This window comes from Gallinula chloropus (assembly GCF_964237585.1).
Source record: "Gallinula chloropus genome assembly, chromosome: 3".
Taxonomy (NCBI): domain Eukaryota; kingdom Metazoa; phylum Chordata; class Aves; order Gruiformes; family Rallidae; genus Gallinula; species Gallinula chloropus.
In genome coordinates this window covers 15982517-15997525 of record NC_140087.1, presented here as the reverse complement: position 1 = coordinate 15997525, position 15009 = coordinate 15982517, and the positions used below count along the sequence as shown (strand labels likewise).

The 15009-nt window shown below is 44.4% G+C and overlaps 1 protein-coding gene across 2 annotated transcripts; it reads left to right on the top strand.

The window, feature by feature from the left end:
* Positions 1 to 8447: 8447 nt before the first annotated feature.
* TSTD1 (thiosulfate sulfurtransferase like domain containing 1) lies at positions 8448 to 11575 on the top strand (the record flags this gene model as incomplete). Of its 2 annotated transcripts, none has more annotated exons than XM_084261570.1 (4): positions 8448 to 8633; positions 9358 to 9528; positions 9757 to 9916; positions 11213 to 11575. In XM_084261570.1, the coding sequence occupies 4 exons, from the start codon at positions 8555 to 8557 to the stop codon at positions 11274 to 11276; spliced, it is 474 nt and encodes a 157-aa protein (XP_084117696.1). In that variant the 3' UTR covers positions 11277 to 11575. The 2 variants fall into 2 exon arrangements, with proteins under 2 accessions (XP_084117696.1, XP_084117695.1); XM_084261569.1 differs by lacking the exon at positions 8448 to 8633 and adding an exon at positions 9090 to 9168.
* Positions 11576 to 15009: the final 3434 nt, after the last annotated feature.

Genomic DNA, 15009 nt, shown 5'->3' with positions numbered 1-15009 from the left:
TACTCTCCAGGCTTCTTCAGGACATGTGGAAAAGGCAAGAGCGCCAGCTGCAACAACTGAAAATGTGGCATTTCAAGCCAAACATAATCAAGTGGCATTAGAAAAGAACACTGGCTGGCATAAAAAGCTGCCATTCACACTACAGGTTTGGGAACCCACCCAGCAACCCAGAGACTTTTCAGTCTTCTTTCAGTAAGAGCAGGCAGAACAAAAGATAACATGGACCATTAGATTAATCAGTCTTCATGAACACACAGACAGACAGGCATCCATCAGACAATGTTTACTGACCTGTGAGCTCTTGGAAAAGCCAGAGTATCAAGGACCTAGCCAGCACGGGTTTCTGCCTGATTTTGAAAAGCATATAGGGGTGATGAAAGGGTAAGAGCAATGAGCCACTCAGAAAGCATTTATGATGCAAGTAGCACAGTATATATGCAGTACTCTCTGCCCTTTTCCAGTATATTTGAGGACAGGAAATGTTACAAGTAGAAGATTTCCTTTAACAATTTAAAACACAGTCAGCATTTCAAAATCAAAATGTTTATGCGAGGAATCTTATTATTATATTTGAGATAAACAAGGAACAAACCTAAAGTGCTTCAGAAATTACTTCTCAGAAATATTTCAGCTTATGGGAAATAAAAGATGGACAATTTATTGGAAGGAAAACCCTGAACAAGCACAGACCCAAGAAAAGATAAAATACAGCTAAGAAAAGCAAGAGGGAAATTTTCTAGGTTTCTGTTGACCGTAGGCACAAGCCATTGAGGATAAGCAGGCAGAGAAGAAAATAACAATTTACACAAAATGAACTTGATACAGTGAAGATTAAAAACCTTGGCAATTTTCCCATGATTGGTCTCTTTCCAAACCCCTTCTCCTGTTTTTTTAATACATCCAGTGAGTAATTTGCAGCTACAGCCATCAACTGCCTAGTGCCCTAAAGGAGACAGACTCTGCCTCTGAACGCACATGCAGAAAGTCCTCTCTCAATCTCTCTCTCTCTCTCTTTGCTAGGAAGTTTCTTTTTGTGGTGGAAAAGAAATATGCTAAGTTTTTCATGTTACATGCACAAAATCAAGACCCAGTGCAAATTATATTTGACTAATGAATCCGAGAATTTTTTCAAAAATTATTTTTGCAGTAGAAAAAGCTGAGTTCAGAGGGCATGTGAGCTCCAATGGGATCTCTATCTGGCACACAGTAAAAAAAATCTCAAGTAAAAATTGTGCAGCTTCATGGGAAAAAAAAAAAACCAACCCTAAAAATAGAGCTAAATCTCTTCCTTTTAAACAATCATTTCATACAAAACTAAGAACTAGCTCCTGCAAAATGCATTCTGATTCTTTGAGCTCAGTGTACAAGAGTTTGAAGTGTAAACATCATCACTTGCTATTCTCCATTTACCTTTCACTTCTTAAAAGACTCCTAATAGCAGCCTGCCTACAAAAAGCTGATTAAGATCAAAAGCTCCTTCACCACAACTGCTCGCTTCCACCTTTCTAGAAAAATCAAACCAGTTCAAAAGCAGCAGAATGATCTGCCTACCTAATTTTAAAAGCTTCAAATCTGACAAAGTGCCAAAAATCAGTGTTGCAAATTTGTTAAGTTAAATCCAAGGCATGCCTAGACTATTCTAAATGTAAGATGTGCCTGAAATAGTCTATATTTAACAGCATTAACATTTCTATGTTTAGAAATGCACACTCTTCATAAAGTATGTCGTTAAAAACTAAAAAAAGAGCTGGATGTAGTTCCTAAAATAAATGTTATTTTTTGAAGTTTCATATATTACTAGAGCTCAGTGGAGCTGGGAGCAATATAAGCTACAAGGCTAGCATGAACTAGGATTTGCTTTTCTTCTGCGAAAATAAACCAAAACCAAACAGGTTGCTCCTCTTCACAGCATCTTTATGGAAGACAGGCAGAGAAAAAAACCTATTTCTTCACTGTCTAGACTCCCCCAAACCTATTCCCATCTTACTATCTTGCACTCCTTACTCAGAGGTTGGATCTCTCCTCCTGCAATGTCCACAGCTCACTTGTTAAATTTTGAGATGTGCCACCTTAGTGAGTTTCCCCATGCTTGCACCTTCACTATGAAGCTTAGAAGAAACTTGAACCAGATCATCAGTGTGTTAGAGAAGTAACCTGCCCTCCTGACTACTACCATATCACTTCTTCCATCTTCCAGGATCCACTTCTTCCCTCCTCTTATAATTAGGGTGCCAGCTCTCTCAAGCAAGCGGCACATTACTGCTCCTACCTGTGTAATACTATCACATTTTTCCTGACTCCTGACTAACTAGGAGCATTGCACTTGCATTACTAGAATGCAAACAAGAAGATTAAAAAAAAAATATAACCACCACATCATCTAAGCATGCCTACCCTACAAAATACAGCCAAATGAGTCTCCAGATAATCTCCAGGTACTATTTTGGATACAAGTTAAGACCTTCCCAGTAGGACCAGCCATCAGCTGTGAAACCAGTGTTGGCAATTATTTCATTGGTGAGCACCTGAATTCAAAGAAGCCAGGGCAAAACCATTTACCTCATTCCCTCAATTCATCTGAGGTATTCAAATTCCAGCTCTCTCAGCACCAGCAGTCAAACTTTAAAGTTAAAATAATACCATTTTATGCTGCTAATGCAAAAAAAAAAAAAAAAAAAAACAAAAAACAAACCACCCCACATCACACTGAAAAGGCAGAGCAGGCACTGAATGTAGTGAAAAATTAGCACTTTGACTTAACTTAACAGGAGCACCCAGCTGTCAGCAGCAGCCTGCCACCAAAGCTGGATGCTAAGGAACAGCACAGATGCACACCTAAAGTCCAGAGGCCAAAATGCTCCACAGCACATCTGTGAAGGGTCTTTATGAGCTTCCACATAACTCTCAAGAGTACAGAAAGAAGAGCCCTGAGCGGGTCAGTAATGCCAGATCCTCTGCAGAATTGCCTCATGTTTTGATGTAAGCTGCAAGTTGATCTATTTTAGACGTCTGGTTCCAAGCATTACCTGTGGCATTTTGGCTTGCTTGCCACTAGATCAAATGTCACCCAATCAGAGCAAGAACCGCATCCATCAGGGTTAGCAACCGGGCAGTGTCACCCATCAGCAGGCCACAAGGCTCAGTGCTCTGACAGCCACCAAAACCTTCGCAGCAAACAAGCCCCCGCTGCCTGCTAAAGCAGTAAAAGGACCAGAACTGCTGACTGGTAGTGGCAGCAACACTTCTTCCCCTGGAAAATGTCATCTGAAATTCTGAAAGTGTCATCTCCACGATTTCCTAGCCCAAAGGCACATCACACATCCTACACCGTCACTGAAGCTCAAACGCCGATCCTGACATGGTATTACAGTCCTAAAAGAGTGAGACACTGATGTACTTTTCGCACAGGGACGGAGATGGAGCCTTTGGACCTCTAGATACAACTGTCCAAGTAACAATAAAAATCCCCTAGCACTTCTCACTTTTAACAAACTTCTTTATCCAGCCACCCATGCTAAACATGGTCTGTCAACGTTCCTGTTTGCATCCTGCACAAACCCTCTCAGATTTCCTCCTGAAACCCACTTGCCACAGAAAAACTACTTCCAAGGTTTAACAGAAACTAGATGTGTCCAGAAAGAAGAATGAAAAGACCCTGTTCATGGCTAAAGTAAATTAAAGGATTGAGTGAGTAAAAGGAGTAGTATTTTAATGACATATTTTTGCTAGTATCTTGTAGCAAAGATCTCATGGAAAGTTTCAGGGATACCGGTCAATATCCAATCTCATAAAGCAAATTGAAACTTCTGCATATGGTCCCTACCCCACTTTAAATGTATTTTTTTTACATATGAACACCCCAAGAAGGAAAAATATTTGGGTAGATGCATTTATGGTCTAAGATGGACTTCCCTACAAATTCATGCTTCACAAAGCAAACCTTGGAAGTACTAGAAAAAGAGCCATGGCTTATAACTAATGATCTTGGATGGCAAGTGAAAACTTCTCGTGTGAAAAGTCAGATGACAGAGCTGACTCACTAGGTACTCATGTGATATGAACACTGATGTTAACAGTGCCATCACCACAGAAAATGTGAGTGCATTACAACTGAAACAGCTGGAAAATAACTCAAAGTATCTCAGTGGGATGACCATGCAGACAAAAACTGAAGAAAAAGTGGTCCAAGATGTCATACCAGAACGCAAGGGCAACATGATGAACTTCAGAGAAATACTAATTCCGTGAAGTCAAAAAAAACCCACAAACCCAAAAAAAGAACTGTGGTTGCAGCACATCATGTGAGATAGCAGGCTGAAGCCCACACAAGATAATACATTAAGCAGAGACTCACGCTGTACCCCTGCCCAAAGGGCTGGGTCAGAGCAGATAAAGGAAGACAAGGGCTGTGCGTAACTTCCAATCTACTCTGGAAGGGTGTTGCAGGGGTTAGCCAATTAATGGGGGTGAAACAGACAAACCCATAAAGGACTACAGAAAACTAGTTTAAACTCTGAAAGTCAAAGTCTTGCCACCAAGAACAAAAAAAATTAATTCTATTTTCTTTCTCCACACAAACTGCCCCAGTTGGTTTTGATGACACGTCTGAAGTGGAACAACTCGTCCTTGATCTACGACTGATGCTCACAGCAGAATCGGTGAGATCCTAACTGCATTTCTGCAGATCCCACAGAAACAAAACCACAGAGCACCAGTTCTTCAATATTTCAGGGAAGAAATCTGACAAAATATTTACAACCGCAGTAAATTGCAGAGCAGTTTCACAAAGGCATATTTTGCTATCAATCTGGCAGGTGCTCACGCCACTGTTTAAAAAGCTAGGGAACGAGACCAGGTAGATGCCTTTAAACACAGCTCTCCTTTATACATTTGTATGAGGGGGGTATTTAAGGGAATTGGGAAATGCTTGTAGCTAAAGATGATGTGCAAGAAGGATACGGTGCTACACCTGGAGTTATTGCCATCTGCTTCTTCATTCTTGACATCTTACTTTATTCTACTGTGTCTGTGTTTAATATGCCATCGTGCAGATCCTGTTTAACCCTGTGAGTAGTAACATATCTACAGAAAGAGCAAGCTGAAGTCCTAAAGTAAAGGGCACCAACAACAACAGGCCAAATGAAGTTCTAAAACAAAGAGTCCAGGAATCAGAGCGTCAAACAATTCACTCAAATACAACGCACACAGTTGCAGCTCCCTGTCTAAAACTACCCCATCTTCCATTAACCCAGCAGCTCGTCACCAGGCTGTCACTTCATCAGCTGGCACGTACCAGCCTGCCTTTGCTGAACACTAAACTTCGGCTACGGGAGCACCAGCGCTGCGGCCACACGCGCCGCCTGCCACAACACTTGGCGTGGGGAGCCCGCAGCCCGGGTTGGCGCGGCCAGGCAGCAATGGCAGCAGGCCGGCGGCGGCATCACCAGGCCGGCATATGCCGCGCTGTCAGAGCGGGGCAGAAACAATCGCGCCGGCTTCACGGCACGGAACGGCGAGGGCATTCTGTACGCGCAGCCGCTCGCTGACTCGCTTAATGCAAAGTGAACGGAGCTTATGTTTATAGCCGACCAAAGGCGATGCTACCAACTCTCTCTTAATTTAGCAGACCAAGAAACTTACTGCTGGTCACGGAGGCGGCCCGGTGCTGCTGCTACTACCGCGTCACGGTAGGGTTAATCGATTCTAGACCGGCAGTGGACGGGCGGCGGCGGCAGCAGCTTGTCTCCGGCTAACCCCAAACCGTGCCCTATTCGGCCAGCAGTTCCGAACACGGCGGGAGAAGCGCCGGGCAGGGCAGCCCCGGGCGCCCCGAGCAGCAGCCCGGAGCCACGGCGGGGCAGTGTACCCGTCCGCCCCCGTCCGCCCCCAGACCGGTACAACCGTCGCCCTCCTCCCCGCGCTCCGCCCGGCTGCACCTGCGCGACGCTCCCCAGGACGCGGCTCCGCAGGCCGCGGGCCCGGCCGCCGCCATGGCGGGGCGGATCGGCCCGGCGTGGCCGTCCAGCAGCGGACACCGCGGGTCAGTGCTGAGGCTCGCGGCCCCGCCGGCTTCGCAGGAGAAGCCCGCCGTGGATACGGCGTGCTCCGAGCTGGGACGGCTGACTCCCCCCCGCTCCCCCCTCCCCGCCCTGAGCGCCCCGCACTCACGGAGCGGCGGGCGGCTGGCAAGCAGGCGCGGCGGCAGGAAGCGACGGAGGAAGCTGGGCCTCAGCCAGGGCCGCTCCGCTCCGCCCGGCGCGGCCCGCCCCCGGCCTCGCCGCGCCGCTCCCCGCCCCAGCGGCAGCCGGGACGTCTTCCCCGTGGGTTCCTGGGGCGGCCGACGGGCTGCTCCCGGCGCCGTACAAGCTCGGCCGGGGGCAGGTAGCCTGGGGTGCGGGCGGGATCGGGCGGCGATGCCGGTTCGAGGGCAAAGCGCGTCCGTCCCCGGGTAGGAAGGGCGGTGGGGGAGCAAGGGCTGCCCGCTGGGCCCTCCGAGAGGCAACAGGTAGCGGCGGGTCTGGCAGCGGGGCACCTTAGAAACTCAAGGCAGAGAAAGGAAAGGGATGCAAAGGAAGGGGAGACATGATGGGATTCCCCTCGCATTTGAAATTAGGAGAGTCTTGCTGGAAAATCCCGCGATCCTGTGCTGGGTTCGTACCGGTGGAGAGCAGACTGGCGGGTATGCCTGTGCACAAGGGTGTGGAGTCGTAGCCAGAGGTTATGGAGAGGGGGCTGGGCCCTGCGTAGATTTTCAAGGTAGCCACCTCGTAGTGGATCTGCTGAGAAACAGGCTGAAAGAATGGTTGGAGAAGCTTGTAGAAGTCATTGGACCAAGGAAAGACATGATGTCAAGAAGAGTATCGTTTAAAGAGGTCAACAGATCAAACAGGACTTGATTTAAGTAGGAGGAATTGTTCAGGCACTGAAGTGACAGTGGTGACAACTGAGCATAAAGATCTGCGGGCAGAGTGCAGGCCATATAGCGGGAGTTAGGTTTGTGGAGTCTGTATGTGAAAGGGAGAAATAATTGCACTGAGAAGTAGGTTCTTCCTCTTCCACAGAGGAGACAAGTCTTGCAGTGCAGGAGCAGTAACTAGAGCAAAAGATTAAAGAGAAAGAGAAGCAAACGTGTGTGATGGGGGATAGTGTCATATGAAGGAGAATACATTCATCTAACATGGGAGAGGAGAGCAGAGATACTTGGAAGAGGTAGAACATCAGGACATTGGCCAGGAGGGGAAGGCAAGCATAGGAAGTGGAAAAGATGAGGTGAGGAAGTGTTTCCCTTAGGAAATGGTTTGAATTCTGTGCAGAGTTCAGACAGCATGCTGTATGCATAGGTTCCCATCGTGCTGGGTAAAATGGGATATAAATTAAGAGTTGCATGTTAGGAAAACAGATTTGCCACAGAGATCACCAAGGTCCCCATCTTTCCTGCAGGAGCACTCAACAATGCAAAAGCAAAGAAAGCCAGTGTTGTGGCTGAATCATGCCTGAGGTTTGGAAATGAGAGAAAATGAAGGGTCAAGAGTAAAGGAGAAAGAAAAATGAAGAGCATGAAAAAAAGAAAACAGAAAACAGAGAGGGAAGGCCAAAAGCAAGTAGTAAAGCGTGGTGAAGGCTGAAAAGTTGGGGGGAGATAGAAAAAAGATGAAGTAACAAAACAAAAAAAGTCAGTAAGGCTTGCTGAAAGCCTAGGTCTGTGAAGCATTTCTTCAGTCAACAAAGGCTTCAGTCAAATGAGAAGATGAAGATAAGAATGTGCAAGAGTAATCAGTTGGGAATGACACCACTGAGGACAAGTGTAGGAGGCTCTGTGGAAATGAAGAGTGAAATGAAGAAAAGGTGAAATGGAGAGAGAGGGTGCCAAGAGGTGAAATGAAGAAAGCTGCAGAGGAAGGGTTGGGTGAGTGCTGGATGACAGTGCTGCGAATGCGAGAGGAGAAATCAGTGTACTACTTCCCACCCTGTCACTGATCAGGGGAGTTTGCCTAGCTTGATCTCATTATGACTTCAAACTCTCAGCCTTTCACAAGTGGTTCATTCCTATTTCTGCAAGCAAGCTAGTGTATTCCCTGTCTCTATATATTTATGTTCTAGGATCAAGTTAAAACCATAAATTAATTTACAAAAATACAGCTTGATGTGAGTATGCATTTCATACAAGTATCCTGACACAGCACATCATGCCCTTTATGGACCTTATATATGCAATAAATGGTGAGTAACTGTGGTCATTATTTTACTACAGATAAAATATACAGTAAAGTATACTTCAGAAGATAATTTCTAGAAGTAGTATCTTCTACCCATACCTTGTTGAAAATGGAAAATGCATAAAGCTTCGACTCATATATAGATTACTGCTTCAAAGAGACAATTTGCAAATGCCTGTCAAGGAGGCCATATGGAGAGGCTGGCAGAAGGGCAGCTAGTGAACCAGTTACATGTGCCAGGATCGATTTGTCACACTTTACAGTACCAAGAAATATTTTGTTTTCATTTTGAGAAGGCAAACTCTCACTGAGAAAGATTCAACAACATACCGCTCAAAATGCCTCTTATAAAGAAAGAAGATCCAGCATGTCTGCCTTTAAAGCCTGGAACTGCTGGTACATCGTATGTCTACAAAGGTATGTAGTAAATATGGAGTAGATTTGAAAGGCACTGAATGGAAGCACCTTAATTTCTCCACTTAAAACACATCTCAGCCTTCAGGCCTTGGGGCTGGAAGACTGACAGCTTTCAAAACCAAACTTATGGAAACCAGGGAGATGGTTGTTACCCTTGGACCGTGGTTCCTGTTGCTCCAAGGGGACAGTGGCGAGGCTGAAAGCGGTGCGGGCTGGTGCTAAAATTACCTTTTCTCCTCAGGTGTAACACGGGGGAAAAAGGGGGGTGTTGGGATTACTTTTAAGTGGCTTTGGCAGCAGAATTTCTTATCCACGTTCAATCTCACGGCCCTTGGTACTTTAAGCTTCAATTGTACCCTGCCCAGGCGAAGTGGCTTCCGCCCCTGAGGAGAAGGCGTTGCCGCCCGGGAGCCGTCTCCTCCCCCGCGGGCGGCCGCCATCTTCGGAGGCGGGCCGATGGAGGTTAGGGGCTGGTGGCAGGCGGTGCGGGCCCTGCGGGCGGCGAGCGACGGCTGGTGGCGGATGGCGGCGCCCGGTGAGGCGCGAACGTGTGGGGCGAAGCGGTGGCTGGGTCTCTGAAAGCGGGCGGCGGAGTGAGGCTTGCCGGCGCCCGGGGTGGGCTGGGGACTGGCTGTGAATCTGTTAAACGTTCTTGGGGACGCTGGCCTCTCCCGGGAGAGCGGGGGCTGTGCTCCGGGCTCACGGGTTGCGCCTCTCTCCTCAGGTGCCGGGGTGGCGGCTACCGCCAGCCGCAGCTTCTGTGCCGGCGGGGTACCGAGCCTTTCCTACCAAGAGCTAAAAGAGTTGAAGAAGACCAACGTCCTCCACATAGATGTGCGGGAAAGGTCGGAGATTGACAAATTTGGAAAAATCCCTGAGTCCGTCAACATACCGTGTAAGTTATTCTCTACTGCTACGTGGAGGTATTGGGTGTCCCCGTTTCCTTCGTTAGGGTGTGGGCAAGTGGTGGTGATAGCAGAGGAGGAGGGCTAGACCACTGCTGGTATGTTGTGAGGCTAAACTTTTCCTCCAGAGGAATTGGAAGCCTTAGAGTGTATGCCTGTCTGTGGATGGAGACTGAATTAGACTTCTTTTCTTTTTTTTTCTTGCCTGTATGTCCCAGTGGGTGAATTAGTGGAAGCTCTACAAATGGACCCAGAAAAGTTCAAGGAGCAGTACAATCAAAAGATGCCATCCAAGTCAGACCCTGTGGTTTTCTCCTGTTTGTCAGGAACAAGAAGTAAAAAGGCAATTGGTTTTGCAACATCCTTGGGTTTCAACAGGTATGACTTGTGTATGTAGATAGGGATGGGATTAGTGAAGCCTCTCCCCACAAAGCAGAAATATTCATCTGCTTCTGGGTAACAGTAGAAATATAAATTTGGAATATGAACAGAATGTCTCCTCTTGTCTCTACTGAACTTCGAAAGACATTGTTGGGTGTGCCAGCAAAGCAATGTGTACCACCCTGTGAGACCATGCCTCAGCAGCTCTGTGCATGTGTCACAGACTGCTGCAAAACCATGTTCCTGCTGAAGTGGCCTTCTACCTCCTAGGGTTGCCTCACTGAGACTTTTGAGACTTTACTTCCTCATAGAGCTTTGTAAGCACTAGTCCTGAGATGCAGGATGGTTGGAAAGGTAGAGAACTGCTTGCTTTGGTTGAAGTACAATCTCAAATTAGACTAAATAGATCATGAAACCACACCCTTTGTTAAATTGCAGTTCTGTGCAGTTCATTGGTGACAAAGTACGCCTTTGCTTTCAGTAAAGCATTGGATTGTTTGTCAAGAGTAAAACAGTGAAGGCAATAGCCAAAAAGACAATGAGATTGAAAGAGTGAAAGGAAAAACAGCATTTGGTTGGCAGAATTACACCTATGTCAGAAAGTGCCTCACTGGCTTGAAGACTGCAGGTAGCACGTTAAAAATTGGTTGTTTGATCATGTTTTCACTGAACTGACATTTATCAACTGAAATATCCCTGCTAATTCTAGTCAAAAGCACAGAACTGCATTCTTGGTTTATAAAGTTATAATATTAGTAAGTGCAAAATCTTCATTACTTGCTTTTCATGCTGCCTAATGGAAGGAGTCAGTATAGTTTTGTACGGTGGCTTTCTGTTTTCAGAATTTAGCTCTCTGCAGGCTTATGTCAGGTCTACAGAGCATGCAGGTTTGCAAGACCAGTGCATGGCATTTATTTGATGACATCTGTAGTAGATGTAAGAACATGTACATCTCTCACTGCAGTGATTGTTCTTTTTTATTAAAAAAAAAACCCAAAACCAAAACCCCACCACCAAACTGTTTAATTGACCTGGCTGTTACTACCTGCTTGATGTTTGATCTCCAGCATTGTGTCATTTGGAAGAAAGAGTTACAGAACAGCTGCAGGCAGTACTAAAATACAAGGAATGGCTGTCTGGCTCACTGAAGCTAGGTACAAGTGTATTTGTTTGCAGAGAAGTTCTCTATGGGTTTTTTTGTCTGTTTTTTTTTTTTTTTTTCCCCCAAGTTCTCTTAGATTATCTTTATCAAGAAGAGTCCATCTTAATGTTGTTTCTTCTGCGTATTTCCAGGGTTCAGCAATATGCTGGTGGCTTTGAGGATTGGATAAAACATGAACTTCCAGAGAAAAAATGAAGATGCCTACCCTGACCCTTGGCCCATCAAGGCTTCAGGATGGTTTGTAGGTTTTAGCATTCAAACTATGTGCATTCCACTTCCAGAGTACAGCCTGCGCCTGTTTTCTCCTGTCAATGAGCATTCATTCACCTTCAAGTATCTATTCATATCAACTGCTTGTTTTAAATTATATCTGAAGGCTATGCTATGAAGAGAGGACATTCACTTTTTTTCAGCCTTTATTATGGGCTATGTTTTCTTGGTGAAAGTATGTGAAGAGAACCTAAGTGCTTATTAGGCTTACTAAGATTTTTGTATGATGCAGTTTATGACTGCTGAAACTAATGATGATATGATAAATAAAATCATCCTTTCCCAAATAACTCTGTTGGGTGGTTTGTTTGGAATAGTTAAACTGCAGATATTTTAATGGAATTGGGCTAACTGCCCTAATCACAGATTTATCATATTTCATGTGTACCTGGAGTTTGAAAATAATTGCTGTGTTATCAAAGAGTACAAGTAGAGTACAAACAACAACATGATTGTAAGCCCAAAACTTCACTACTGGTCAAAAAATAGAAAGGGAAACTGTCCCAATGCTAGAATACTCACTGTTCAGAATGTTGTGTGATTCATTATTTTCAAGGTGTATCCTTTTTTATGTGCAGATCTGAGCACAACATGCTATAGAGTTCAGTCAACAACTTCTGTTCCCTCAGCGGCTCAGTATCAAGTGAGAACTTGCCCATATCTGAAATTATCACTGCAGAGATGTAATCATTTCAGGCTGAAATATTTGAGGTGTCCAAGGAAGTTACTAAACTCCCTTGTGTACATCAATTTGCATGTCTTAAAAGTTTCAAAAACAAACCAACACATCTCCTCCCCACCTATGAATTTGCATAGCCATAATTTTAAGGCTTTTTGTTTCGTTTTTAATGCTATTAGTTCAGGGAAACTAGCAAAAGTAAATTGCTTTGGCCTCTAGAAGATTTAAACCATTACACAGAAGTTCCAAGACTCTACAGGAACTCTCTGGAAAAAGAAATTTTCATTTCTGGTTGTGTTCCAATGGGTATTGCAGGCAACAGACACTTACCTAAGGGCTCCTCCATTCTGACAGTGCAGTACTCATGCTGAGAAGAGAACCTAAAAAATAACACCCTGTTGAGAGATCAAAGGAAGAGTAGCTACATTTCTAGCAAGTCCCGCAGCCTCTCTGCAGTGATTTGTTTCTAGAGGAGAACAGGCGTGTTAGCTGCGCTGCCCTGACACAGTGTCTCACAGGGGTTTCCATTCTCTCTTCTTTGCTAGTAATTACAGAACCCGTTGTGTAGCTGTGATAACAGTAACAAGTGCGTGTTTCTTCAAAGTACCACTCACTTTTTAGCACTTCTATTGCTATATTTTCTTTCCAACTCATTTAAAAAAAAAAAGAACAAAACCAAACCCCAACTTAAGAACCAGAATTTAGACTCACTTCCAAAATCCTGGGTTAGTTTAACTGAGGAGTTAACGGGAGTAAGATGAAAATAAAATGCCAGGATGATTATGGGTGTTATCTTGTTGCACAAGGTAATTTCTGCAATTCTCACTATCTAGCTGTAAGTGGCCAATCCTTCCTCTCATAGCTACATTAAAGTTTGCTGGGAAAAACTACATAGCCACAAATAAGAAAACCAACCAACCAAAAAACTCCCCAAACTATCACACAAAGGTCCGTCTAGCTCATTATTTTCTGTTTGGGAGCAACTAGTAACAAACATCAGAGGAAGAGCATAAACCAGGGTAACTATGTGGCAATACATAATCCCCAGATGATTCTTGTTTACTTCTTTCAGGCTTTGCCTGTCTTGGTGTACTTGGGTATTTGTAAAATTTCCCCACCACCCCTCAGCAGTGACAGCAGGCTACAGTAGAAGACAGCAAGGCTTTGTGAGAAGTCTTTCCTTCTGTGGCTACTCAACTTGCCTTGTATGGTCTTGGGTGGGACATTCCTGCTGCTTCTGTCAGACATGAACAGCTGTCACCTCGAGTCTTCACACCACTCCTGATTTTTCTAGACCTCTTGCTAGCTTTTCTGAGCTGAAGAGTTGTGGGGTTTTACTATTTTTTTACTAGGAAAGCCACTGTATACCTCTTTTATTTTCATTAGTTTTGATTAGTCTTGGTAGATTTAATTTGTATCATTTTTTTGCAAGGTGTTTCTCAAACCAGTTGCAGCCTGTCAAAGTTGACAATCCTTTCTGTGTCTTCCTATCTGCTTTATGTGGGTATAACTCACTTTTCACATCAGGTGCTTTGAGTTAAATAACTTCTCTGATCCAGTTGGGTTTGCTTCCTTTCAGAGTTCTCCTCAACTCTTCCCAGCACAGATGGCCTGTGTTTGCTTTGTCACTTCCTGGTCACCTGTAACCAGCTAATCTGTGAAGACTTTGAGCTACCTCTCTTCCAGTGGGGTACCTCCCTTCCATGCATTTCTCTCCTTTGAATTGAAGCACATTAAACAGGATGGTTTATTATTTTTCTGCGTGGTTGGTGGCAAAGCTGTTGAATTCACATCACATTCCGTTCCCTGTTGCTCCAATCTATGTGTTTCCTTTTATAACCATCATCCCTGAGCCCAGTTCCTTTGACTACACTTTATTGCCATTCAGCCTTTACTCTGGAATCAGAGCTGGGAAAAATGTCCTCACCACCCCAGCAGAGAAACACCTTAAGATACCTTCAGTTACCATCAAAAAGCACCCAGTATTTTATCTCTGACATTTAGGTCACTGGTGATTTCAGTGTGAAGTTTGCAAAGGCTCTTGAGCAGCAGGAAAATACTTTTAATTGCTCCAGCCAGATTTCTTTATTAATAGTCTGAAATCCCAAATTCCAGAACAGTTTCTTTCTTAGCAGATGATGTGGTGCATGTGGAAAAACTGCTATTTACCTACAGAATGGTTCCTGGTGAAGAACTCCACACAGCGCTCGAGTTGCATTGATTTATTTCTACTCCCCAAGTCCACGTTACAAATAGCACATTTTAGACTTCAAGAAACAAAGGCAAATAGCCGAATTCCACTTCATCAATCCAAGTGTCCCTAAAAGGTATGGATCCAACAGCCACTAAAGTAGCAGAGACCAAAATGTTTATGGTCTCTAGCTCAAAGTGATTTGCGCTTGTTTACCTAATGTTTTAGGAATACAGCCTGAACAGAAACAAACGCTGGTAGCCTAATGGGCAACATACAAACACACTTCAGCTGTATTTCACCCAATGACCAGCTGATTACAAAGGCAGTTTGTTGTTTGATCTCTTTTTTTTTTATTTTTTTAATGTCTGAAGGGCCAGTTTTGGAACCAAGAGCCATCGTGGAGCAAGGGTTCTCAAGAATTCCCCTCCAGTATTTCAGACCAGTGAAAGGTGTTGCTTCAGGGAAAAAAAAAAAAAAAGACCAATGTTACTGCACTTTATTTTATCATTCAGTTTCTGTACTTCAGCGAGTTGGCATTATCATTCAAAATGAAGTTGTACATAACTTAATTAAAAACAAAGTTATCTTTTTAAAAAAAAAAAAAAATCAAGAAATTCAATTTAGGCCAATTCCTGACTTCAGTGGGATATCTGCCTGAGTAAGGAACACAGGATATGGCCTGTTAGAAGGAATCTCATTTTCTCCAGCACGTAGTTAACCAAGGAATCCCATTTCATTTATTCTAAAGAGTTGCTCCTAACACCACAATTAAAATTAGCCAGTAT